The sequence below is a fragment of the Lynx canadensis genome, chromosome D2 (assembly GCF_007474595.2).
Source record: "Lynx canadensis isolate LIC74 chromosome D2, mLynCan4.pri.v2, whole genome shotgun sequence".
Taxonomy (NCBI): Eukaryota; Metazoa; Chordata; class Mammalia; order Carnivora; family Felidae; genus Lynx; species Lynx canadensis.
Genome location: NC_044313.2, coordinates 55346449 through 55373952, shown reverse-complemented (window position 1 = coordinate 55373952; position 27504 = coordinate 55346449). Strand labels below are relative to the sequence as shown.

General features: G+C 54.1%; 1 protein-coding gene across 1 annotated transcript; it reads right to left on the bottom strand.

The window, feature by feature from the left end:
• Positions 1 to 24894: 24894 nt before the first annotated feature.
• LOC115526921 (basic proline-rich protein-like) lies at positions 24895 to 26028 on the bottom strand. The gene has a single exon (XM_030334227.1). The coding sequence runs from the start codon at positions 26026 to 26028 to the stop codon at positions 24895 to 24897; it is 1134 nt and encodes a 377-aa protein (XP_030190087.1).
• Positions 26029 to 27504: the final 1476 nt, after the last annotated feature.

Here is a 27504-nt window from a genome sequence, read left to right as displayed (position 1 = left end):
CCATTTTACAGAGAAGGAGACTGAGGCTCAGGTTAAGTCAGCAAGAGGCCAAATTGGAATTCAGACCAGGGCAGTGAGGTTCCAAAGCCTGACTTCTCTCCCGGTCACCCTGCTGCCTAGAAGGTTTTCTCTAGAAGGTTTTCCGATCTGAGGAACCCAGGGCCACATGCTGGGCGGGCGGTGTGGAGTATGAAGCGTACAGCCTTCCTGAGGCCGGATTAACCAGTCCAGCGTGAGTCACAGCGGTCACCCAGCCTGCCCTCGGCGCTTCCGTGGTGTCCGATGTGGAGCCACTGGTCTTCATTTACCAAGGCTGCAGGCTTTACAGGCACTGGGGGCAGAAGCCAAGTGCAAGGTTACAGAGCATGTGATTACAGGCAGGGAGCGCCACTGCCTAGACCTTACACGTCAGATGCCTCACGTCTATCCTCACCGGGGTGCCAAGGAACCAGGGGTGGGGCCCACCCCCCGGGGCACTGAGCAGGGCGACTTGGGAAGTCCTGAGCAGACCACACCTCTATCCCTGATTCAAAGGCACCTAGAGCTGGGAGGGGTCCTGAGGCCACCAAGTCCGCCCACTGCCTGTTGGCAGGATGATCCTTGGGTTGCTCTAGACTGTCAGGCACCCGGCCCGTGCTGCTCTGAAGATTCTTGCGGACCGAGTCCTGAAGGCCCAAGGAGATTGAGCATCTCAGTCCTGCCCTTCTGCCCCCCAGCCTCATCCCTGCTGCTCGGGCCCCAGGCCTGGTCTTTGGAGTGCAACGAGGGCAGAGCATGTTAATGACCCTGGCCCTTTTCTTTCTTTCTTTTTCTTTCTTTTCTTTCTTTCTTTCCTTTCTTTCTCTCTCTTTTTCTTTTCTTTTCTTTTCTTTTCTTTTCTTTTCTTTTCTTTTTTAATGTTTATCCATTTAGTTTTGAGAGACAGGGGAGCGGGGAGAGGAGCAGTGGGAGAGAGAAAGAACCCAAAGCAGGCTTTGTGCCGTCAGCACAGAGCCCAATGCAGGACTCGAACCCACAAACCGTGAGATCATGATCTGAGCGGAAATCAAGAGCTGGACGTTCAACCGACAGAGCCACCCAGGCGCCCCTTCCTACTTCCAAGAGCCACACAAGTCTTGCCTGGGACCCCTGGGTGCGGTAAGAGGTTCGCGGAACCCTGAGAGCGTGTGCAGAAGTTTGCGTGCTTCTCCCGGGCAGAGGGGCCACCGCATCTACCAGGTTGTCAAACAAAGGGTTGCGCGTGCGAAGGCTTCAGACCCCCTGGATGCCAACGACCTGCCCTGTTGAGATGGTGTCCCTGGACAGAGCTCAGTGCCGAAGGCCGGGACTCTGGAGCCAGGTTACCCGATATGAATCCTGACTGTCTCTGATTAGTGACTTTGGGCAAGTTTCCTAACCTCTCTGCCTCAGTTTCCTCGTCTGGAAAAGCGGTTGACAGAGTTCGTACCCTCATGGGGTTGTTGTGTAGATAGGTTGATCCATGTAAAAGTCTTCATCGAGCTAAATGATGGCTTCTCCCCATTGCGCCGTGAGGTCAGCTGGTCACGGTTACCCTCACCCCGCTTTTTGCTGAGGAGGAATGGTGGAGCCTGTAACTCGTAACACGGCCTCCGCTTGCCACCGCGAGAGGCCCCACTGGCTGTCTGGCAAAATCACGGCAGAGACCATGTCAGCACGCTGCCCTTAGAGGTGGGGGTGTTTTCTTTCCTTTTTCTTTTTAAGTTTATTCATTTATTTTGAGAGGGGGGCGGGGAGAGAGCACATGTGCCAGTGGGGGAGGGGCGGGGGGGGGGGAGAGAGAGAGAGAGAGAGAGAGAGAGAGAGAGAATCCCAAGCAGGCTCCATGCTATCACCGCAGAGCCCGACGCGGGGCTCGAACTCACGAACCGTGAGATCATGGCCTGAGCCGAAATCCGGAGTCAGACGCTCAACCCACCGAGCAACCCCCTCCTCAGCGTGCCTGGGAGAGTTTCCTTTGGAGAAGCTGGAAATCAAGCAGACCTACCCACAATGGTAGTCGTGGTCCAGAACTGGGAACCAGTCACCGGATCACACGGTGCTGGAGGTGACTTCAGGCACGAGTCAGAAGCCACACATCCGAAAGGTCCTGCCACGCTGGCCTGTGAGCACCCCCAAGGTGGCCGTCTTGGGGTTACCCCGGCTAATCTGATTTCCAGAGAAACGGAGAGCTGCCGCCGCCCGTTGGGCCCATTAACCAAGCATGTCAGTGCATAATCTTACTTAATCTGTTCAGCTCCACCACGAGGAAGTGTTATCATCCCCGTTTTATAGGTGCCACCCCAAGACTCAGACACACAGCTGCTGAGGGGCAGAGCTGAGGTCCGAGCGCAGGTCTGTCTGACCCCAGGACGCCAGCGCCGCTAGGTTACTAGAGCAGCGGGCGTCCCCAGCCTCACCTGGAGCGCCGGACGGGGTGCAGCGTGCTGTCCCCACCCCCAGAGCTTCTGATTCCCTAAGTCTGGGGTAGGGCATGAGATGCTGCCGGTCTGGGAATCCCACATCAAGAACCTCTCTGCCAGACCACCAAAGGCTGATGAGGGCCCCTCAGGAGCTCACACCTGGCCCAGGGAGCGAGAACAAGGGCTCCGTCTGCTCCCGTTCCAGTTGAGGGCTCAGGACTGGAAAACCTTTAAAGAAGCTACTGCATTGTGGACACTCAGTCATCGTTCCTTAAAAGTGATCGCAGATTCAGGGCAGGGCCTGGGCACTTTAAGGGCCAAAGTCATGTTCCCCGCTAGCCCCAGAGGTTGGCATCCAGTGGCTTTACCCCCTCGGTTGGCTCTTTCCCACCTGCTCCCTCCACCATAAATATTGAGGAGGGAGGTGGGAGGAAGGGTGAGAACTGACGGGCAAGGCAAGCCGTCCCACCCACAACTCGGAGGTGACAAGTTGGAAGGAGCTGTGGTCTCACTCCCTCCCCTGCGTTCTATAATTGGGCAACATCAGCACGGGGGTGCAGGGCCGCCTCCTGCCAGGGGCAGGGTCACACTTCCTACCTGTTCTCTGGGCTCATTAGCTGCTGAGGTGGTGGTAACTGCTTTTCATTTTGCTGAGTCTTTGCTGAGATTCAAAAAGGGAAATGAGCCATTACCGAACAGCCAAACAGCAACGCTTTTTGCAACAGAAACTGAATTGACTGCATTTTCTGATAACCTTCCATGAGCCAGGGATGCAGAAGTCTGGCCTTGCTTTATCAAAGTTGTTCGGAAGAGAGCGGTCGGTGGCTCGCCTCCTGCCCACAAAGGTCTGGGAGAGGGGAACAGGAGGGGTTAAATGCCAAAATGTGCCAGGCCTGTTAGCACCATGCCAGCTGGCCTGTTGGGAGGACGTTTGCACAGCAAAACTCTAAGAAGTCAGAGAATTCTGGATGCAAACCCGACCTCCCAGGTTGCCATAAAGGTATGTAGGTCAAGGTAGAAGGAAGAACATAAATTTAAGTTTGCTAACCGACTTATAATGTACATATTGAGACACAGGGGATATGGGTCTCGATTTGTGCTCTTGCCCTGGGCCCACAAATGTTCCTTTTTTATTGTTAGAAGTTTGAGTTCCACTTCCTTTGAGCCAGACAGACTTTAGTTTCCTCTTTATCTGTGCCTGACTTCCTGTCCTCTGTCTTCCCAAATATTCAAAGCTGTGCCTTATTTAGACACGTGGCCAGGACTCATAGAGGTCTGTCGAGATTTCAGGGGCTCCCTTCTCTTCCTTAAACCACCTCTCACCACCCCCCACCCCGCCTTGAGACACACAGGACAGACCACAGGCAGAGATCATGGGTCCTTCCTGGGCCTCCCTTTTGCCTCCTAAGCAGTTTTCAGGCAATGGATGCCTGCGCAGCTTCCGGGTAAGAAGACAGAACTTCATGATGCTATCACTAGGGTAGCCCCTAAGCCACGGGGACTGGATGATACTAAGCCTTGGGCTCCATCCCAGACCCTAGAAACCTAGGGGACAACTATAACAAAAGGGGTCCTGCCTGATCCTCCCCATCTCCACCCTGGTGGGGGAAGGTCCTCAGCAGGCAGAGGGGAAAATCAGTCGGTGAGAGACAGCAGCCAACGGCTCTCCCCCCCTTTGGGTTCTCCCGACTCTTCCTGGCTCGCTGCTGGGTCATCGTCCACATTTTGCTCCATATAAAACCCTTTTCCGACGTCCCCTTCCTGTTCAGACACCCTTCGGCCGTGCTGGGACTGATCTGGAAGTGGGGTTGCCTGCCTCTGTGAGTTAAGTCTCCCCAGCCCCAGAAGGGGAGACAGGAATAGCTGCCCCTCCCCCTTGCCTCTGTGGCCCTAGGAAAAGGCAGCAGCGGTGGGTGAAGACTTTGTTTGGGGCACATCAAATTCTGCCCAACGGCTTCCCCTGCCCTGTGCCTGAGGTGGCGGCAGGTAGAGAAGGCAGGGCGTGAGGGGACAGCCTGGTGGCACACACAACGTGGCGTATCTCCCGCTCAGACCCGAAGAGAACGAGAGCAGAGGCTGCATAGCGGCCAACTCCACGGACTGTCTCGGCCACTGGGTCTTCAAGTGTGACAGTGAGCTCCAGGTACTGTGCTGGGGGTCTGAGCGGTCACGAGCCCGAATCCCGCACGTGGAGGTTCTTCCCTTTTCGGTTCTCCCGATCCTGCCTACCCACAGGAGCAACTTCCGGTGTGGTGCCTGAAAGTCTTCAACACCTCCCTAAAACTTGCTATTTTCCCTTTTTAAAAAATTCTTTTCTTTTTCTTTTTAATTTACATCCAAATTACTTAGCATCTAGTGCAACAATGATTTCAGGAGTAGATTCCTCAATGCCCTTTACCCATTTAGCCCATCCCCCCTCCCACAACCCCTCCAGTAACCCTCAGTTTGTTCTCCATATTTAAGAGTCTCGTCTGTTTTGTCCCCCTCCCTGTTTTTGTATTCTTTTTGCTTCCCTTCCCTTATGTTCATCTGTTTTGTATCTTAAAGTCCTCCTATGAGTGAAGTCACATGATATTTGTCTTTCTCTGACTAATTTCACTTAGCATAATCCCCTCCATTTCCATTCACGCAGTTGCGAATGGCAAGATTTCATTCTTTTTGATTGCCGAGTAATACTCCATTGTGTGTGTGTGTGTGTGTGTGTGTGTGTGTGTGTGTACCACATCCTCTTTATCCATTCATCCATCGATGGACATTTGGGCTCTTTTCATGCTTTGGCTATTGTTGATAGTGCTGCTATAAACGTGGGGGTGCATGTGTCCCTTCGAAACAGCACACCTGTATCCCTTGCATAAACACCTAGTAGTGCAATTGCTGGGTTGTAGGGTAGCTGTTTTTGATTTTTTGAGGAACCTCCATACTGTTTTCCAGAGTGGCTGCACCAGTTTGCATTCACACCAGCAGTGCAAAAGAGATCCTTTTTCTCTGCATCCTCGCCAACATCTGTTGTTGCCTGAGTTCTTAATTTTAGCCATTCTGACAGGTGTGAGGTGGTATCTCATTGTGGTTTTGATTTGTGTTTCCCTGATGATGAGTGAAGTTGAGCATTTTTTCATGTGTCGGCTGGCCATCTGGATGTCTTCTTTGGAGAAGTGTCTATGCATGTCTTTTGCCCATTTCTTCTCTGGATTATTTGTTTTTTGGGTGCTGAGTTTGATAAGTTCTTTATAGATATTGGACAGAATGATATCAGGCCTCAGTTCAAGGTCTTGCCCACTAGAATTGAGACTATTTTGGTTTTATCTGCATTTCTTTATAAGGTTTTTTGCATCCTATTTGTGACAGGTGGTATTGGTTTTCTATTAAAGTAATGATCTATAGTTTGCTTTTTTGCTTGTTTTTGATGAAGCAAACTCTACACCCAACGTGGGGCTTGAACTCATGACCCAAGATTAAGAATGACATGCTGTACTGACAGAGCCAGCCAGGAGCATCTATAGTCTGCTTTTTAGTCAATGTATGTAAATTGAGTTAAGGAATATTACATTAGGGGCGCCTGGGTGCCTCAGTAAGTTAAGTGTTCAACTTTGGCTCAGGTCATGATCTCACGGTTCTTAAGCTTATGAGTTCAAGCCCTGCATCGGACTCTGCCCACTTCGGAGCCCCTGTCCCTACCTCTCTCTGCCCCTCCCTTGTTTGCACTCTCTCAAAACTAAGCATAAAAAAAAAAAAAATTAAGAATATTAAATTTAAATATGCATGTGGCAAATACCATTCAAATTTATTATTTTAGAAGCAGGTACACTGACACCCAGGCAGGAGTCCCCAGATCCTAGAATGAGTGTCTCTGACATTCAGGAAGAACACAGACATCTATGTGCCCTGAAAACCACAGTGTTCTTCTCGAAAGTCAAGGGCTAAGTAAGGCCCCCTTTTAACTTTAGGCCCCATCAACTCTCCTTTCCTCGCTGTTTTCGCTATTTTCATTTTAGCCAATAAAAGTGAGAACTTCTGAAGTTATTCATTGTCCCCTTTCAACTCAGAGCACAAACCTGGCCATTTTCAGAGGCAAAGGGCTTCAGCCCTGGAGCCAGCAATAACTGGTAGAAAGGAGAGGAAGGGGTAAAAAATAGAAATGGAGAGAAGTGAAATGTAAGTAGGAAGTACAAGACACAATAGCTTCAACACTTTTAAGGACTTGAAACTGGAATAGGGCAGTTTCGTCTTCCAGACCATCCCTGTCCTAAGTGGACAAAGCAACAGGTCTCTGACAAAGCTCTAGCCAAAGTCACTCTTTAATGCTGACACACCTATTATTACTTGTGACCACGAATCTGATGGTTTGCCCGCCACCCTTGAGCACTGAGTAGATGCCTAGCACTTGGCTAAGACTTGATATCCTCTCATCAGTCTTCACAAGAAGGCCTTAAGTTAAAATCTTGGACTCTGGAGTTGCACTATCTGGGGTTGGAAATCTGGTCCGTGGAGCTGTGTCACTTCAGGCAAATTAATTCCTTCCCTAAGCCGGGTTCTTCCTCATCTCTCCAAGATGGGCATAGTATAAATACCGATCTCTTGGGCTCAGAAAGAGTCTATAACAGAATGCTTATCAAGGGTAAAAAGTAAGCAATCAATAATAAGGTCACTTAGTACTGATATTATCGGTACCAGGAAGGCTAAGAAGCTTCTGGGGCGCGGGGAGCGGCATCTGCCCAAGGTCACAGAGCTGAACAGGTTAGTTAGCTTCGTGGGCTAGGCCCAGGAGTGTTGGAGCCTCGGGGCCCAGGGCTGGGATGGTGTGGCAGGAGCTGTCGGAGAGGGGCCCAGGCCGCGGATGCTCCAAGCTACTTCCGGACTCAGCCCCGTCTTCCCCGGGGAGGGGGGGGGGGGGGCTCGGACTGGCAGGAGACTCACACCGCCTGGGGAGTAGGTGGCAGATCCTCAGCCCCGCGAGGCCGCCGTCCCGCCCGGTGACTTGCGCCGATGCCGACCCGCAGCGCTCAATTCGACCGGGAACTGCTGCCAGCACCGCGGTCTCGCCGCTCACGTTCCTCTCTGGAGCCACTGCGGCCACCCGCCAGGAAACAGATGGCCCAGCGTGGCTTCCGGGAGCCGGGGGGCATGCCGGGAGCCGCGCCGCGAGCCAATCCCCGTGCGGGGGCGGGCAGTGGTTGCCCGGCAACGGGCCGGGCGCCAGGGTGAGGGGGCGGGGCCAGACGGGCAAGGGAGAGGGTGTGGTAGCAGGATGGGGGGTGGGCCTACCAATCCCGAAGGAATCTTTCCTGTCCCTGGTTCCTGGGCTCCTACCTGGCCTTGGACGAAGGAGATCATGGGGCAAATGATAACGGAGAGTAAACCATGGGGACTAACACTAATAAAAAAGATATTCATATTTATTGAACATTTACTGTGGGCCTGGCTCTAGGGGTTATTTCATTTGATCCTGTAGGGAAAAGATGATTACTGTCCACATTTTGTCAAGGAGCAAATGGAGGTCTTAGAAAAATTAGGCACCGTTTCCAAAGTAACTCAGCGAGGGCGTAGCAAGGCCGAATTGAATCTCGGTATTCTTGAACCCAGGTGGTCTGTGTTCTTGGGTCAGTTCAGCCAACCAGTCTGTGTTCTTATTAGACCTATCTGCAGGGGCCAGCCCAGCTTTTATGGGGCCTGACACGTAGACAACTTAGGGGGCCTCTTTAGGAAAAAGAATTACAAGTTGCAAATACAAAATTAGGCACAAACATAATACTTGTGTAGAATGTTCAACCAGGACGAAACACCTGCTAATGTTACAGAAACATACGACCATATGTACACAGGCCTAGGGCCCTACACCAAGGCATCCTTGACCTTTAGTTCCCACTGAAGTCCTTCAATCAGACATCAAACTGCCTTGCAGACTTCTCTGCTGTTCCTCTCCCTACCCTGCAACCCAGCTACAGGTGCTCCCCTGGGTGGGGTCTAGCAGTGGGTTTAGTAGGGCCTTCTGGCTGTGGCAGCAAGCTTGGGCCGAGGTTCCAGGGAGTAAGTGCCCTTGGAAGCAGTTCGCAAACTCCCGGACACAAAGTTGGCGGACGTCAACCCTCAGGTAGGATCATGCCGAGATATCTTTTACACCAGTGGCTCTTCAGTGTGGTCCCCAGACCTGTAGCCATCTGCACCGCTTGGGAATCTGTTAGAAATGCATATTCTCAGGGCTGCCTGGGTGGCTCAGTCGACGAAGCGCCTGACTCGGTTTCAGCTCAGGTCACGATCTCACGGTTTGTGAATTCAAGCGCCGCATCCGGCTCAGAGCTGGCAGTGTGGAGCCTGCTTGGGATTCTCTCTCTCCCTCCCTCTCTCTCTCTCTGCCCCTCCCCAACTTGCTCTCTCTGTCTCTCAAAATAAATTAACTTAAAAAAAAAAAAAAAAAAGAAAGAAAAGAAAGGCCTATTCTCAGATCCCCCCCCATATCTACTGAATCAGAAACTCTAGGGGTGGGGCCCAGCAACTGGTGTTTTCATAAACCCTCCAGGTGAGTCCCACACTCAGAAGAGTTTGAGAACTACCCTTCTACTACACTGGTTCCCAGAATGCCCTGTGGGCCGGAGCTCCAGATGCTTACAGCTGTAACCACACCTTTTTTGTGTTTTCCTTCCCTCGCTTGCCTCACTCGCTCACTCTTCACCTGGGGCTTCCTGAGATCATCTCCAATAACCCGCCTGCTCTTGAATCCTTGTCTCGGGTCTGCTTCTAGAGCAACACCACCTTAAATGAACACAGGAGGAGGTGTCATTGCCCAGCGGGGAGGATGACGGTGGTCGGCACCCACGGAAGGCGGAATGCCCTGCTAAATGCTTTGCTTTCATTGTCTTGTGCTCCCCAGCCCTGGACCCCGAGGAAATTGGGGGTTGGAGGATTTGAGTGGCTTGCCCAAGGACTTGAACCCAAGTCTGCCCGAGTTCTGAGGGCAAGCTCCTCACCAGTGAGGACAGAAGGGAGGCTCACACTCACATCACACTCCCTAGTCATCTCTCCTGGAAGGAGGCAGGAATCCAGCCTTGTTGGGAGGGGTGCTACAGTCCGTGCACTCAGGAGAGGTGCGGAGTGCCCAGTGTGGGGGACTGCGCTCCCTCCCCGTGCCTGAGGTCTCTTCACACTAGCGCTCTCAAGGCTGGTCCCTGCACCCACAGCATGTGCCCTTAACCCAGAGCTGGGCCTTTCCCGTCACAAACACCCGGAAACTGAGCCAGATCTGTAGCTGAGGGATGCTGCTTGGGTGGGGGGGGGGGGGGGGGGACTTGTCCCTGAACTCTGCTTTCCCTGATGTTCTGAGGTCCAAGGCTGCTTGGTTCTGCACATTTCCAGGAAACTACAGCCCTCACTTCCTTGTCACCTGCCCATTCCTGTGATCTGGGAAAGATGGCCGTGTTTACACGCAGGGGTTAGATGGCAGTGGGGGGGCGGGGGGTAGACACTGACGAGAACACAGGCTTCAATCTTCGGCTGTGATGCTGACTTTGGGTCAGTCTTTTTATTTTAACCCCTTAGAGCCTCGTTTTTCTCATCTACAAATGGGGAATCCGACTCGACGCCTCTGGGAGTATTCTAATGATGTGGTGCTCATGGCAGAGAAGCAATATACATACGTGACACAGGCATGGGCAGTGATGGATACAAGTTTACAACCGTGACTTCCCTCGGCTTCTTCCATTACAATGAGGAGAGTACTTGGAGGCTGGTCTTGGATGCAGATGATGCCCAAAAGGGGGAGCCCTCTCCCCAGGACCCTGCCAGCCCACCTTGCGGGGTGGGAAGAGACAGAAAGGATTACTTTGGCCATCACTAGGCTTCAGGATGCCCCAGTGCTTCACCCCATCAAAAATGGTCTCCCCTGACTCCCCAGTAGAAACCTGGGTGATTTCAAGCCCCGATGGGCTGTGTTCTTAATGAGCCCAAGCAGTGGAGACTCCATTCAATGATATCTCGCCACGTCATTTGTTTTCCCTTCATGGCACTCACCACATGTTATTTATCTGCCTGTGTCTCTTTTCAGCACTTTTTTCTTGGATGGAAATTTGCAAGCATTTACAAAAGGAAACAGAATATTACATGGCCTCCCTGTACCTATCACCTAGCTTCAAGAGTGACCAACTCAGGGCCAATCCTTTTTCACCTCTACCCCCACACCCTCCCTTCCCTGTATGATAGAGGCATCATATCATTTCATCTTTAACTATTTTGGTATGTATCTCTAGATGATTAGGGCTCTTTAATGCACTGTAGCCACAATACCATTATTATGCTTAGAGAGATGAACAATTCCTCGATATGTGATTATTGTTAAGTGTCTGTCTTCTTCCATGAGACTGAGAGGTTTCTCTCATTTTTGGCTGTATCCACAGCACCTGAGACCTAGCAGACGGTTGCTAAGCATCTCTTGGATGGATGGATGGATGGATGGATGGATGGTTGGGAGAAAGGCAAGGGCAGCCTTCTTTCTGTGGATGCTGCCCCTGTCCCTTGACACTGGATGTGATCGGAGCCTTGCAGCCCCAGCGTCACTCACCCCCACTGGGCGAGCAGCACCGTGGAGCCATAAACCTCTCAGTTCCTCTCACTCCTAGCCTGCCTTCGGTTTAGTCGGGCAGCAAGTCATTAACCCTCTCCTGGTGGCTGCAGCCCGCTCCCCCTGCTCAGCTAATTCCACCTTCCGACTTAATCATCATACTTAGCACTCTCAATAAGGGCTTTGCATCTTCAGAGCCCTACTCAGGCATTAGCTGATTACTGTAATCTGTCTGACTCCCGAGGTGTCAGCCAGGATGCTGGGGGAAGAACTGGTTTCCCCTGTCCGCTCGAAGCCTCGGTTTTCCCATCTGGAAAATTAGATGAATATACCTAACTGGCAGGGCGCCTGCGTGGCTCAGTCGGTCAGGTGTCCAACTCTTGATTTCAGCTCAGGTCATGATCCAGGGTTGTGGGATGGAGCCCTGCATCTGGCTCTGTGCTGAGTGTGGAGCCTACTTAAGATTCTATCTCTATTCCTCTGCTCCTCTCTCCTGCTCACAAGCACTCTCTCACTCCCTCTCTCTCTAAAAAAAAAAAAAAAAAGCAAACTGGGGCACCTAGTGGCACAGTCAGTTAAGTGTCTGGCTCTTGATCTTGGCTCAGGTCATGATCTCACGGTTTGTGAGTTCAAGCCCCACACGGGGCTCTGTGCTGACGGTGCAGAGCCAGCTTGGGATTCTGTCCCTCCTCGCTGCCCCTCCCCGCCTTGTGCGCACGCGTGGGCGTGCGCGCGCACCCTCTCAAAAACAAACTTTAAAAAAACCTAACTGGCATGGCCTGGTGTAGGGATTAAATCAAATGAAATACAGAGAGTGCTTGTCCCATGAGAACACGCAGGGATGATGACCTTTTCCCAGTATAACTCAAGGGTTCACGCTGATCAGAGAGCCAAACAGCCAAGATCTGTTCCTCCACTTACCGTGAAAATTTCCAAGCCTCCATTTCCGCATCTCTAAGACGGGGTTTGAGGTACCTCCCTTACCTTTGAGCGTTTGCTGAAAGTACTGAACCACGTGATAGGTGTATGTGATGTTCCCGGGCGCCTCGCCAAGTAAGTGCCTGTGGTTATTGCTGTTCCCACGAGGAGATGGGGGCAGGAGAAGTCTCTGGTGTCCTCTGGAAGGCGCCTTTACATCTTTTCTCCTTTGCAAGGTGTACAAGTCGGCAGAAGACACTCCGTGCGCCCACTGTCGTAGTCCCAGCCCTTCGCCTAGTGGTGTGCTCAATAAATGAATAAGTAAATGAGTTTGGTGATGTGGGAGTGGAAATAGCGTGTCTGAACAAGTCAGTTTCTAGAGGACTTGCAAGATTTTTCTTTTTCTTTCAACCAGAGAAAGTAAGCGGGCTAGGGATTATACCCCACAGGCTCCAGACGAGGAAAGAGGTTTCGGGGACACAAACACTAGGCCTGTAAATGTTAGCTAGCAGCCGTGGCCACTCCCACCCCAGTTTGGATGCAGCAGGAGGAGTGGGCTTTGGAGGAGTTTGGCCTCTGGAGGAGTTGGGCCTCTGTCTCAGCTGGAATTACAGGATTTTGCCTGCTACTCTTTCGTCCTCCTGCTGTACCTGGCATGGGGCAGCATCCTAGCGTTCTTGTTTTTAACCACTGAGAATTTCAACATCGGGGCTGACATGAACAGCCACCGAGGTTGTACACTGTGCAACTCCAGGGGGGCAGACATTGTTCACTGTGACAGCAGTGAGTCACCAGAGGTTAAGGCCCACTGTGAAGCTGAAAGCGACTTTAGGAGGAGCTGAAAGGGCCTTTCCCATGTGCTGGGTGGACCCGGGTCAGGAGCACTGTGCCAGGAACCGAGGCTCCTGGGCCCTCCCTGCTTTGGTGTGGGAGGGCAGGGTCCATGTTCAGAGCGTGGGCATCCGGAGACTGATCTCCACTCTTCTTAGGAAGAAGGGTGTGGAAGCCCTGGGAACTAACTGAACCCTAGTTTTAAAACTTGAGGAAGTTGAGGAAAGAGAACAAGACTCTGAGGCAGGTACTTTATATACTCTATTACATATATAAGTAATAATTTAATCTCAAGACCAAAGCTCTTGGAGAAGAACCATCTGCCCATTTTATAGATGAGTTCACTGGTGGCACACGGAAGTTAATTGACTTCCTCCAAAGGGTCACACAGCAAGGGAAGTGGCACCCTGCCCAACTCCAGGCCTCGCTGTAACCTGCACTTAATAAGGGAGGCAGCTGAGGCCCCGAGAGGGGCAGTGCCTTGCCCAGGGGCACACAAGCCAGCTAGTGGCCGAGCAGATAGTGAACCCCAAATTCTAGACTCTCAGTCCCAAGATGAGCCCATAAGGGCACTCGGCCCATCAGTTAATATTCGTGGTAGAAGAAAGTCTAGGGAGAGAGACCTGGGATGGCTGGGGGAGGTGGAACAGGTGGTGAAGGACAGAAACCAGGACTCCACATTTTCGACCGAGTCTCTAAGACTGGTTTCCTTCAGAACAGGGCTGGAGGGTAAGGCCCCAGGTAACGGGAGAGGCGCCGCGCGGCCCTCGACCTCTAGGTGGCGCCCCGCACTGCAGATCTGGACTCCCTTGGGAAGCCAAGCCGCCGGGAATTGGTCTGGGGGGGGGGGGGGGTGCCAGTCTTTCTCTGTAGTTTTCAGGGTGCCCCTGGAAAACAGCTCCCCTTTCCCCCCAGGCCATCTCCGCCCGGGGCTTTGGCAAGGAAGGGTTGGTAGGTCTCAGGCCTGCGGATCACACCTCAACCCTGTCCTCCTTCGAAAGCCTTCCGCTTTCCCTCCCTCCCGAGGGACTTGGACGAGGGTGCCTCCAGATGCTTCCCGTGTGCTTGACCTTGGGCACTTTGCTCAACATCTTTGCGCCTCGCTTTCCTCATCTGTAGGGTGGAAGTGGGTTTTATTTCCAGGACACTGAACAGAATCAGAGGGAACATTTTATGGCCTGTTGCAGGTGTTCAACAGATGGGAACTATTAGGATTGTTCCCGTGGACAGTGGCTGCCTGATGTTATTTCTGTCTGGCTGCTGTTTCTTCCTACTCTTTTTTTTTTTTTTTTTTTTTTTTTTATCATATGATGCCAGCCCATCACGCCATGCCTCACCTGTCACCACCAACCTCTATTACTCATCCCCTGTAGACCCGGTACGTCCTCAGAGACAATACAGAATAGCGGTTCAGCAGAAGGTCCTGAAACCTCCCTATCTGGATTCAGATCCTTGCTTCTATCACTTTCGATGTAGCCTCGGTCAAATTCCTTGACTTCAGATTCTCAGGGCTCACCACTACATCAACCAGCCTCCCTGGTCGTTAGGTCGGAGCCACGGGATGAACTGGTTCTGGCCAGAGAAACGGGAACACAGTGATGTGTGTCACTCCAGACCAAAGCAGTTCAGCGCCATGCCTTTTCTTGCCCTGTGACAGTCACCTGTGTGTGGCCAGATTGTACAGCTCTAAGACGGAAGCGCCCTGGGTCCCCAAGCAAACTTTGGAGGGGGGCCGTCCACTAGCACTGCACCGTATACGAGGGAGAAGTCAACTTGTATTGCCACCGAGAATTCAGGGTGTGCTTATACGACCCCAAATCCTAGTTTAACTTCACCGATACAGCTTTCCCGCGCCTCAGTTTTCTCATCAGTGAAGTGGGGACAGTACCGCTCTCGTGGAGTTGTTGCATGGATTAAATGAGTTCGTGAATGCAACCCTCTTCAAATGTAAAATCTTACTTTTTACGACTTCTCCAGGAAGATAGGGAAAAAACACAGAATGGCCTTAGATTCTGAGAACAGGAGGGATCCTGTCATCTCGAACTCACTCCTCATGGTGAAAATGAGGAAACAGAGGCTCAGGGGGAGAAATGCCTTGTTCAAAGTCACCCAGGCAGAGAGTGGCAGGGTCAGGGCTGAACCCCGGGCCTTCTGACCTCTGTCTAGAACTCCTTCGGCTCTCTGGGAGTTTATGATTTTATTGGAAACAGACAGACATAAGAAGAAAAGGTCACTAAGGATTCCATACTATGTGCGGGTATAGGGAGTCATCCAGATTGGGAGGATTCTGAGGGTCAGAGGAAGAGCTGGGGGTCCAGGAGGTGGTCAGGGAAGGCTTCCGGGAGGTGGTGGGACTTGAAGGATGGCTTTCAGCAGAGGGCAGGGGAGGACGGCGAGCAATGGCAGGAGAGAGGGCCGTGTAACCTCGGTGAGGGGCTAGGGGGGTCTGAAGAGCAGAGTGGCCCCTAGGACAGATGAGCCCAGGTGCCGCCTGTTTGACCAACCCCCTAGTGAAGGACATGTAGGTTTCTCCCCCTCCCCATTATATAGACCACTGCCCTGAACATCTTTGTACTGACCTCTGTGTGTCTGCGTATTCCGCTGGCTGAGACAGAGACTTTGTGGGGAAGCAAGTTTAGGGTGAGGCCTGAAAGGTATGCTGGGCCTCGTTTCTTAGGGTGAGGGGGCTGGGGCCTTTGAATGCTACACTGATGCTTCCACGTAATTCTAAGGGTCTGGACCTCCAATTTCAGCCGCTTACTTACCGCAGTGACAAACTCTGGCCAACCCATGTGCCAACTACACCATTATTCACTCTATTTCCATTTCAATCCCTCACTTTTCAACTTGGCTATTCATTCTTTAAAATCTATCGCCACCATAAATGAAAAAAAAAGGCAGCGCTAGTGGCAATAAATGAAAGATAACAATAAAAATAAATACAACAGGGACATCTGGGTGGCTCAGTCTGTCGAGCATCGACTTCAGCTCAGGTCTTGATCTCACGGTTTGTGAGTTCGAGCCCCACGTCGGGCTCTCTGTTGTCAGCGTGGAACCTGCTTTGGATCCTCTGTCCCCCTCTATTTCTGTCCCTCCCCTGCTCACGCTCTCTCTCTCAAAAATACATAAGTATTTTTTAAAAAAATATATAAATGCAACAATAACAATACGATACCACTAAATACAGCCAGCCAGAGTTGCCGGCTGGAGGCTCAGACGAAGCCTGATCGCTTCTGGTTCAAGGAAGAGGGGTTATGGAGTGTTAAAGACATAACTGCACAGAGATGATGTTCTGTGCGTGCTTGCATAGACTACAACAGACCTGAGGACAGAACAACCCTCTCTCTCTATTCGAGGGGCCCCCATCCCTGGAGACCAGTATGTAACCAGTACGAGAGTAAGATCTTCTCTGGGGTGGCTTGACTGCAGTGGCGTCCAGAGGTGGGGAGACCGGACCAGCTGATCACAGGCCGCCCGGACGTAAGATTTCCTGGTGTGTGACGAATGGGGGGTGCTCGGAGCCCGGACAGAACGAGGCTTGCCTACTGCTTCCGGTCCAGGCTGCGGACACTCCCACGGGCACTGCCTTCTCTCTGCCCCATTGTCTCAGTCAGGGCTGGCTCTGCGGGCATGTGACCTGTGCAGGCACATAGCACCCCAGGCTCGGAAGGGCCTGATGCTCAGTTTTGTGCTCTGTTGTCAACATCATTCTATGGAACACTGCTGGCAGATTAAAGAGAGGAGCCAGACCCTCTGCGTTCCAGTGTGGAAAGAGCTCCGGGACATATTTTAACAGAAAAAGTCAAGTTATAGAACAATGGGTGAAGTATGACTCGATTTATAAACAACAAATAATTCTCGAAATACACACACACACGCACACACGCATAACTTCATTATTCCATTTTCCCTCCTATTGGCTGGTGAGTTATACATCCATTTACCGTTCTTTTAGGGTTAGCCTAGAGATAGACCAGATATCCTTGATTTATTAACGTTTCCCATACGTTCCCATTTTTACCCACTTCCTGGACAACGCAAGGACCTTAGAACAATGCTAACTCCATTTACCCCCTTCCTGACTCATGTGCTATTGTGTCGTGTATTTTAATTCCCTCTATACATTTGAGACATTAGTTTTATTGTTTTATCCAACCAAGATTCATTTGTATTTGCCTGTATTTTCCTTTCTATTCCTCTTCTTTCCTTCCTGAATATCCAAGCTTCCATCTGGGACCACTTTCCTCGCGCCTGAAGCATACCCTTTATATTGAGTTTTATATTTGAGCCATTCATATGGTTCGAAATTCAAAAGTACAGAAGTGTGCCATGATAGATGTCTCTCTCGCATCCCTGCCCCCAGCTGAAAACTATACATTTCCATATGGACATAGAACATTACTTGGAAGGGGGTGCCTGAGTGGCTCAGTCAGTTGAGCATCCGACTTCAGCTCAGGTCATGATCTCACAGCTCGTGGGTTCGAGCCCCACGTCGGGCTCTGTGCTGACAGCTCAGAGCCTGGGGTCTGCTTCGGATGCTGTGTCTCCCTCTCCCTCTCTACCCCCCTCCGCTCATGCTCTGTCTCTCTCTGTCTCAAAAATAAATAAATATTTAAAAAAAATTTTTTTTAAACAAAAAGAACATTACTTGGAAGGATACGCACCAAACGGAGAACAGTGGTTTGTCTATGTGGTCTGAAATGTTTGAGATGATAACGTATTCCTGTCTCCTTTGTGCAAACAAAAGGAAAGTCAGGGCCCGGGCAAGGTAGCCAGGAGGCCTGTCTTTCTGACCGAAAACCTCCACTGTGCCCCACAGTGCGCACAGCCTCTCTGTGTCACCCTCGTCCTCATTTGATCCCGGCCACAGCCCTGTGGGCCAGGAGGGGCAGGGTTCCCCATTCCCAGGACAGCGAACGGCCATGGCTCTGGGGTGCCATTTTATATTCATCAACTCACTCAATCCTCATGACTCTTGTCACCACTTTCCAGATGAGCAAACTGAGGCAAAGGGAAGTTAGATAACCTGCCTAAGAGGCGGAGCCAGGATTCAAAATGAATCTAAACACCTCGACTCTGGAGCTCAAGATACTACTAACCCCATTTTACAGAGGAGGAAACTGAGGCCCCAGGAGCTTGAACCATATACTCAAACTCACAGTCAGTAATGGCAGAGCAAGAACTCCCATCCATGATTTCTGGGATCAAAATCCACTCCCCGGCCACTGTGCCCAGATAAATGGCTTTCCTTCGCACATTAGAATCACACAGGGAACTTTCGGGGTGCCCGGGTGGCTCCGTCGGTTAAGTGTCTGACTTTGGCTCAGGTCATGATCTCAGGGTTCCAGCCAGCCGAATCGCAGGCTTTTCCCACCACCTTTCCCAACCCCTCTGGAAGCCAAGCCCTGCCCTGCCCATTTTGTGCAGGGGCTGCGGAAGGCACGCGCTTGGAGAACCGGGGGTGTGCTTTTTTGGGGTGAGTCTAGCCTTGGTTATGGTGTTGACGTCTCTCACAGCCAGCACATGCTGGGCTGTGCAGGGAGAAATTGCCCATTGGGAGGTGGTGGCCGACAAGCCTCCTCTTGTCCCTAAAGTCAGAGGGCCCAGATGGGGGGCAGGAGAGGCAGGGGTGGGGGCCCTGCTGGAGCTGGGGGTCCTGTATCCACTTGCCAGAGCCCAGGGCAGTCGGTACCAGTCCCTGCCACCAAGTGCCATTCCGTACCAATGCATAATTCATGCCCCCGTGTGCCAATCTGTGCCAGCTTTAATTAGCTTCTAACTTTTTGTCATTCATTTTGCTATGAATACCTTATAAATAAATGATGGGAGAGGGGAGCAGGGAGCAGGCCAAGAACGTGAGGGAAAGAGCCATGGTCCCTAGGCCACGCTGGGGAGGGGTAAGCTTCCAAGATGGGGCCAGGGAAGCCATGCCCCCCGGGGGTTCCCTGGGGCCCTCGACTTTGCAGACGGGTGGCCCCAGCCCGCCTTGTCCGCCTTCCAGCCTCCTCTCTTTCACAAGTCGAGTCGAGCCACCACAGCTGTGCCAGGCTCCAAGGGCCCACAAACCAAACTCAGGAGCACACACGTCTGGTTTATGGTGGCAGGCGCTACCCCGGGAGAGGACCAGCGGGCTGGGGACGCAGACAGGAAGCAACAAACGGCTTTGCGCCAGCTCAGGGATGGGAATAGACGGAGAGAAGGAAAGGGTACTTCGTTGTGAGGCGGGACAGGGAAGCTGTTATGGAGGACACCCAGAGGAGAGGTGTTTATGTGCTTTAAAAATAATAATCGACCCTCGTGGGGAGGAGGGACTTGCACGCAAGTGTTGTTTTTGTTTTCACAGCTTATGAAGCGTCTCGATGTGTGTGTTTTCCCCTTCTACCTGAACGGCAACCCAGGGAGGCGTTCAGGGAGCCTGGGGGCTATCTTGCCCACGACAGCCGAGGAAACTGAGGCCCAGGCCGGTTGGCCAAGACCCAAGTCCACTGCATTCCTGTCTCATGAGCTCTGCATTACCTCGCACTGGCCTACCTCCATTTCCAGGGAGGAAGCAGGGGAGCAGAGCTCCCCACTGGGGGCTGGGGGCAGATGTGGAATCTGGTCCAAACCCAGGTGAGGTTTAAAACAGCACGTTTGGATTCATTCCTCTTCCTTCCTTTCTTCCCTCTCTCCCTTCCTCCTCCCTTTCCTTTCTTATTCGTGGAGAGTGCCAGTGAACGAGCCGATTATTTGGTGCTCAGGAATACAAAGACAGTGAAGGCGAGGTGCCTCTTCCTCCAAGGTGTCAGCCCGGGACCAGCCGGGACAGTGCATTCTCTTCCTGTTCATCCTTCACCCTGTGCATCGGCATCGCTTGCTGAGTGACCCTCAGACCCGGCACGGCACGCCAGGCCCTTTCTGTCTAGCTCTGGTCCATCCCCTGAGACCCCTCTCTCATCCCTGCCCAGCATGCCTTGGTCCAGCCCCACCACCATATCTCCTGGAGCCTCTTTGCTGTTTGATGCCCCCGGGGCTTTGCATACACTCACTCCTCCCCCTTTGACCCATCAGATGCCCTAGTGGCCTCATCTTGCCAGGGGCGGGTATCTTTCAAGGCTCTCCTTAAGCGGCCCCTCCTGTTGGAAGTCTTTCAGTCTCCTTGGTTGGGGTGGGGCAGATCTTCCTCCCGAGGGCCCTCTGTCCCTGTCGAACTTGGTCCTGGTTTCCAGAATGACACTATCCTATGCTTCCTATTTGTTTCTGTGTCTGTCTCTCCAACTGGACTAAGGGCCAGAATGCCATCATGCGCTTCTCTGTGTCCTCAGCACCCAGTTCAGAGCCTGGCACACTGTGGCCTCTCCGGGAATGCCTGCTAAATGAAAGAACAAGACACAGTCCCTGCCTTTGAGGATCCTAAAATTGAGTGTCTCTCTGAGCTAAAGATGAACTGGAACCTACTACAGAGATGTGGCTATTTCTGGAAATTCCTGGACAAGGTATTCTGGTATGGAAGGAGCCAGGATATCTTCCTCCCTCCCTTCCTTCCTTTTTTAATTCTGGGAAAGGGGAGGTCCAGGTACTCACCGGTGCTGACCCCATGTTGGGCTGGGATCCCCCACGATTACTGGGAGAATCATCATATGGTCCATACCAGGCAGAGTTCTTATGGTTGCCGGTCACAGCAATGAACTCTGGCTAACTGATGTAGAATATGAATGTCGTAGATAGATGAGGTGGCGGGGAGGGCGGATTGCACAACGCGAAGGCTGGAGGATCGGCCCAGGAAGCAGGAACCAAACAAGGCTGGGGGCCAAGAATGCAGCTGAGAATACAGCCCAGGGCAGGCCTCAGGAGCTGTCCTTCGGCGTTTGGTGCTTTCTATAACCTCTCAACTGTTCTAAAGGATTTCTAAACTTCACGACTCCCCTCCAGGGGCAGTGTCGAGAGTGGTGATTCCGATTGGCTAGCCTAGGCCACGTGCTGCACCCAGGAGGCGGGACCTGGGGGAACCTACCCCTCAGTTGCTGCAATCGAAGCGGGGGTTGGCCCATCCCTCACGTCCCACAGTGGGGCGTCCCCCCAGCCCTCAACCAGAAGGAGAGGGGGTTCGCGCTGCTGGGGCCCTGGGCAGTGAACATCTGTGTGGTTCTTTACTGCTGTCAACGTGCTTTCACTCCACCCCTGGAGGAAGGCCGGCCAGGCTGCACGATCTCCGGCTAAGGGAGCGGAAACCCAAGCTCGGAGAGGTTAAGCGATTTGTCCAAAACCACACAAGGTGGTGAGAGGTGGCTCTTTATCACACTGCCCATCTTCCTCCATGCTGCAGGTGCTTGGGGAGGGGCAGATGTTTTCGAAGGAAAGGGAGGTGGGGAGAACCCCAAGAGCTGTGTGGGTAGGCAGCCCTGAAATGCTTTGATGGAGGGCAACCCTAGCCCGGGAGAAATGCTAGATTTCCAGGGATTCATCCAGCTCGTCCAGAGGAAAGATGGAGTTCTTTCCCCACCTCCGAGTCTCCCGCAAACGCCTCCATGCTTCCTTTGGCTGCTTCTTGTGCAGAACATCAGGCCTGCTACTCACCTCCAGGATCACCTTTGCTCCTGCTGTTTCTCCACCTGGACTGTCCTTCTGCTTTTGCTGCCCGTGGAACTCCTGATCTTTGCAGCAAAATCAGCCCTCAGGTCCCCTGGTCCCGGCAGCCTTTCTGGACCAAACTTTCTTGGAAACCTGTCACTTCACTCTCCTTGGGGCTCCCTCTCTGCTTTGCCCCCCTCCCTTGCTAGATTTTAATTGATTTCTAGGTCTGCCTCTCTCTCTGTCTTACACCGGGAGTGCCTCAAAGACCGGGGGCTGGATTTTATTCGCATCTGTGTCCCCAGTGCGTGGTGCTGGCCGGTTCCGCTCATGTCCGTGCCCCTCTCTCCTCTGCTATGCTCTGTATCCCAGCGGAGCTGCTGCTACAGGCTGGACTTCTCAAGCTCCCGGGTCTGCTGGCTTCTGGCTGGGGTCGACCAAAGGGAGGCCCGAGTGGGAGGCCAGGGGGCTGGGGGAAGGGAGACGCCAAGGTATGCTTCCTTCACAGCGGGCTGCAAGCAGCGCTTGGCCGTGGAAACATCCTCAGTCCCCACCAGACAGGCCCGCGGTTCCATCTTGCACTGCATGATCCTGAGCCTGGTAACACTGCTTCCTCCTTTTGTCCCTCCAGCCCAGGGCGAGTACGGCAAGTTCTTGCCGTCACCCGCCTCTGGGTTACCTTGCCATGAATTCCCCGTTTGAATTCTCAGCTCTTTCGTCGCCGTGCGGCCAAATTCGCTTGGAATTGCGTTACACACTCAGAGCGGCTCTGTGGGCTGGATGCGCCCCGGTGGACACCCCGGTTTCCTAGCTGAAAGGTCCCACGAGAAGAAGTATGGTGCCCGCGGCAGAGGAGGCGATGGTCTCCCTGAGCTGAGTGCTGTTTTGGTCACATGGAAAAATGCCTGAAGATGGCTTAGGGAGTCAGTTTAAGACAGATGGGGGCAAACCGGAAACAAAGAAGGTTTTAGGGTTGAAGAAATTCTGAAGAACACCTCTCCTAGCACTTTTATTTTATGAATGAGAAACATGACGTGAAGAGGGGCCCGGTGTCCATCGAGCTAACGAGGAGTCTCGCATTCAGAACACAGAACGCCTGTCTGTCCGTCACCTTGTCTGGCTCTGTCACCTTGTCTAAAATGTGACTACCTGTGACCTACCGTACCTCCAGCTCTGCCCTTTCCCCTCAGGCCTCGGACTCGCGTGTCCAATGGGCTGCTTGACGTCTGGGCTCAGTCATAGCACACGCTTCTCACTCAGCAGGTATTTGTCCCCCCGTGGTGGCCCTCCTCCTGCAGTCTCCAACTCGGGAACCCTGTGCATCTGCCTCCACAAGCTAGAAGCCCAGGGTCTCCTGACACCTGATCTATATCATCCCTTGATGGCTACCTCTCCCAGTCCTGGGGCCTTTTTGCCTCCTGAACGCCACCTCTCTCTCCACTTCCGTCACTACCGCCAGGTCCCAGCCTCTTTCACCTGGACAGCCGCCACAGGCAACAGGAATGTGAGCTCTGGGAGGGCAGGGATTTGTGTGCAAGCACGTGTGTTTTGTTCACTCACGTATTCTAAGTGTCTAGATTCACGGGGGTCAGCCACCTTTCTCTGTAAAGGGCCAAAGAGTGGATATTTTAGGCTTCAAGGGCGGCATGGGCTCGGCTGCAACCCTTTAATTCTGTGGCTGTAGTGTAAAGGGAGCCATAATTAGCATGTTTGTGTTTCACGGAAGCTTTAGTTACAAAAATGGGTAGCATTTTTGACCTGAAGGTGGAAGTTTTGCTTACCTCCGATCTAGAAAAGTTCCTGGCACACAGTAGATGATAGGTACATTTTTTTTTTTAAAGGTCATTTATTTATTTGGAGACAGTGAGAAAGCATAAGTGGGGGAGGGGCAGAGAGCGAGGGAGAGAGACAGAGAATCCCAAGCAGGCTCCGCACTGTCCGTGCGGGGCTCCAACCCACCGTCAGATCATGACCTGAGCTGAAGTCAGACGCTTAACCGACTGAGCCACCCGGGAGCCCCAGTAAATATTTTTAAATTGAATTGGTCCCTTATCATCCGTTGCCTCCCAATGAATTCCCCATTTTTCCAATCATAAACCGGATCACGACGCTCCCATCCCGCAACTTCCACCCCACCACCTGCCTCAAAGCCTCCACTCTTCGGATAAAGATCAAATCCTGAACAGTCTAGCTACTGCTCCCATTCTGACTCCATACTCACGGTCCTCCTGGCCATCTCCGCACCCTCTCTGGCCTTCCTTCCTTCCTTCCTTCCTTCCTTCCTTCCTTCCTTCCTTCCCTCCCTTCCAGGTGCCAGCTCCTTCCGCCCACAGGGCCATTGTGCGGGAGGTTTCTCCTGCCTAACACTTTCTCTCTCTCTCTCTCTCTCTCTCTCCGTTGCTCATCCTTCAGATCTCAGCTCAGCGTTACCTCCTCCAAGAAGTCCTCCCTGATCCCCTAGGCCAGGTGCCATGAAAGCACTCATCTTTCTAGCACTGATTCTGGCTGTAATTCTAGCCGGTTATGCGTTTCATGGGTTGAAGTCTGGTTCCCCCATGAGAGGACCTCCTCCACCAGGCACAAGGACCAACTGCTTTGTTCCCCATCATAGTCCCGGAACCTATTTCAGTCAACCAGCGCAGAGTAGCAACTGTGAATGAGCGAGTGAATGGTGAAGAACGGAAGGTCTGGGGTCAGATTCTTGGTTCAACACCTGACTCGACCACGTGGGTCAGTCACCCACCTCCCTAAGCCCGTTTTCTTACTGTAAAACCAGGCTAATGACAGGACCTACCAGAAAGGCTGTGTTGAGGACAGGAGCGGAGTCTCAGCCCAGAGCCTCGCTCCAGGCAGCTATTGTCAATATGCCCACTGCAACACTGACAGGTCCAGAAACCCTGTCACGTGGTAAACAAGTAAAAGAATTCAGAATGTTTAGCCTGGCGAAGTGAAGATCAAGGTCAAGGAATGGCCCTCCTCAGCTACAATTCGTGAATCAAATACGACTCCTCCCCAATCCAGCTGTCCGGAAAAGTCATGAAGTCTCCATCCCTATAGGTGGGCAAGAAAAGGCCGGGGGACCCTTCCTGCAGGATGGTCTACTGCACAAGTGAGGGTGTTCTGGTGACCTCAAGGCCCTCTTCCCATCCGGGGTCCTTCATTTGTAAGCACCGGGGGGCATTCTGAGCTCGAGTGAGGGAGACGGCGCAGGTGGGAGCGCCATGAGTGGTGTGGGCAAAGGCAGCTGGTTGAGCCAAGCGGCCTCGAGGACTAGAGGGACCGAGCCCCGCTCGGCGCTCAGCGATTCTGGGAGCAGAGAGGGGGCGCTTAAAGCCAACAGATGGCGCCGGCTCACCCAGGCCGTGGGCCGGCTCGCTGGCTTCGGCTTCCCGGGAGCGTTTCCCGGTTCGGCCGGAGGCGCGGAGCCGGCGAGAGGCCCGCCGGGCCCCCACCCCTCTGCGCGCCCCTCTCTGGGAGGGCGGACGGCCCTGCGGGGCAAGGCTCCCGCAAGCACCTGGGGCCGCTTCCGCGGGCGTCCTCCCTGCCCCTTGGGGGGGATTCGTCGAGTTGCCACAGCAGCCGGTGCCATGACATCGGCAGAGGGCAGCTTCGCCAGCACTGAAATATTCATGCCCTGAGCGCCTGGCCGGGCTCCGCGCGGCTCCCGGGGGTCGCAGCGGGACCCGGCAGGGGCCACCGCGATCCCGGCGCGCAGCGTGGAGGGGGTGGGCGGCGAGGCGCGGCCCGGCCGGCGGGGGCCGGGGAGGAGGGAGCGCGGGAGGGAGCGTCAGGAGGCGGGGTCTGGGTGGCGGGGGCCGAGCAGGGCGGAGGAAGCGAGGGAAAGTTGATCGCGGACTTGAGCGGCGGCGGCGGCTCGGGAGAGAGGGGCGCGGGCTGCGCGGCGCGATGCTCGGCGACAAGACGCGTCCGACGGCGGCCGGGCGCTGAGCCGGGCGGGGCGGGGCGGCCCGGCCCCGGGCATGGAGCGCGGGGGTGCAAAGCCTCGGGACGTTTGGGGTGCGCCTCTTCCGAGCCCGCGGCGCGCCTGAAGTTGCAGGCGGCCAGCGGCGGGCCCAAGGGGACGCTGGAGCGGCCGGCGTGCCGAGGGTGAGCCTTCGTGCCGGCGGCGAGACGCGGCGGTGGCCAGCAGCGGAGCAGGCGGCCCGTGGGGGCCGACCCGGCGGAGAGCAGAGCCCGAGGCGCGACGCGGCGCTTCTCCGCACACGGTACCGAGAGCCGCGCACCGCCCCTTCCCTCCCCGCTTCCCTCGCTTTCTCCGCGCCGTTCGCCCGCCACGCGGCGGGAAAGTTGCAGCCGTGGGGTCGCGACCGCCGCCGCCGAACCACTTGTTCCGGGCGCGGCCCTCGCCGGCGGCGAGCGCCCGGGGCCTCCTTCCGTCCCCCGCCCCTGGCCGGGGTGCTGCGCCCGTTCCCAGCCCGCGGCCGGACGCGCGGCAACTTTGATTCCCGGGAACTCGAATTCCCGCCGGGTTGGCCTAGGGGGGACAGGCACTGCACTCCTCACCCGGTTCCTGGACATTAGGTCGCTTTGCTCTCCGCGCCCTGGATTGGGTCGGGTCTGGGTCTGGGTCTGGGGTGGGGAGAATTTCGGCGGTAAAGAGAGCGTCGGGATCCCACTCCCGTCCCCTTCGCGCTCTGGGTCCCCATTTGGACAGTGGAATGGGGTGGGGCGCACCGCCACCGCGGGATGGGCAGTGGCGCTGGAGGGACCTCCAGTCACGTAGCTCTGCCCTACCCTCATCACCTCTCAGTAACCGCGAGAGACCCCAGAGGACCCCCGCAACCTTCCCAAACCGATCCGGCTTTGGGGAAATGCACCCCTCGCGGAGCAGGGAGCCTAGTGCGGCTTGCACTTCGCTTCCCCAGTCAGTCCGCGGGCAGGTCCACCACCGACGGTGCTGGCTGTCCCTGGAGGCCTGCGCTCGGGATTGCTGCCCCTTATCTCCCCTGCAGGTCAGCCCGGGACGCGTGGACAGCCCGCGCGTTCCAAGGTGGTGGCGGCATCAGCCGGCGAGCTCTCAGTACCTTGCTCTCCGTGAGCCTGCACCTAGAGTCGCTGCCTCTGTGCTCGGAGCGGAGATCCGGTGCCATCGCCGCCGGCCACCGCCCCACTGCGACCCCAACCCCCCAGCCCTGGTGTTGTCAGTGGCCACTGGGGGGAAAATTAGCCTTTCCTGAGTAGTAACACGCCTCTTTCCTCCTGCCTCTTGTCTGTACTTTGCCCTCTTAGACCAGAGGCTTTGACCCTTACGGTTCAGGCAATTAGCAAGAGCCCCCACCCCAATCTGAATTTTGAAATAAGCTGGAGAGGCACGTGAGGATTGTGTGTGCGTCCCCGCGGGCGTATTGGGTGGAGTCAGTCCCTCGCCTGGGTGGGGGTGGGCTCCAAGAGCCACGGTTGGAGCCAGGTGCGAGGTGCTGATGAGTCAGCCCATGGTGGGGAGAGCTGGCTGGAGTTAACATTTGGGTCACGGTGCAGGGGTAGGCGCACTGCGGGCAGCACCCACGGGGTGGGGGACTAGAGGTCATTCTGCGGGAGGAAGGGCCAGGACGGGGAGGGGGCTCAGCTGTGAATAGGAATGCTTGGGGAGGGTTCCCCTCTGGCAGGAGAGGATCAGAAAGCGGAGGACCTGGATGACAGGGAGCGGGGGTACCCCATGGGCTGGAGAGATAGCGCAAGGAAGTAATGGGTGTGAGCTAGGTGGTGGGAGACAGTGAGCGAGTGGGAGGCTTGGGGCTGGCATCCTGGCCCTTATTTGGGCTGGGTCCCCATACACATGTCTGTCTTGGCCTTCCTGATCCTCAAACAGCTGGGGTCCTCACATCTGCCTGCTGAGGGGCTTGGTTTGAGGGTTCTATTGGCAGATGGTCATGTTTGCCTCCCAGATAGCTTCCTCTTCCAACAAGCCACCTTACCTGCAGTCTCACCATTTAGGGTTCATTTCTTTGAGCTTAGTATTTTTAAGGGCATCTTTCTGAAGTCCTTACTTTACATGCGCATACTTCTGGGAGGTGAAGGCATGGCGGAGCCTTGCAGTCCGAGGGTGGCCTGTGGACACACAGCGTCAGTATCCCCTGGGGGCTTGGTAGAAAGGCAGACGCTTCTTTCCCATCCCAGAACTCTTGAATCAGGATGTGTATTTGATAAGATCCTTGAGTGATTTGCTCAATAAAGTTTGAGAAGCCCTGGTCCACGGTATCTTCTAGGGACATGAGC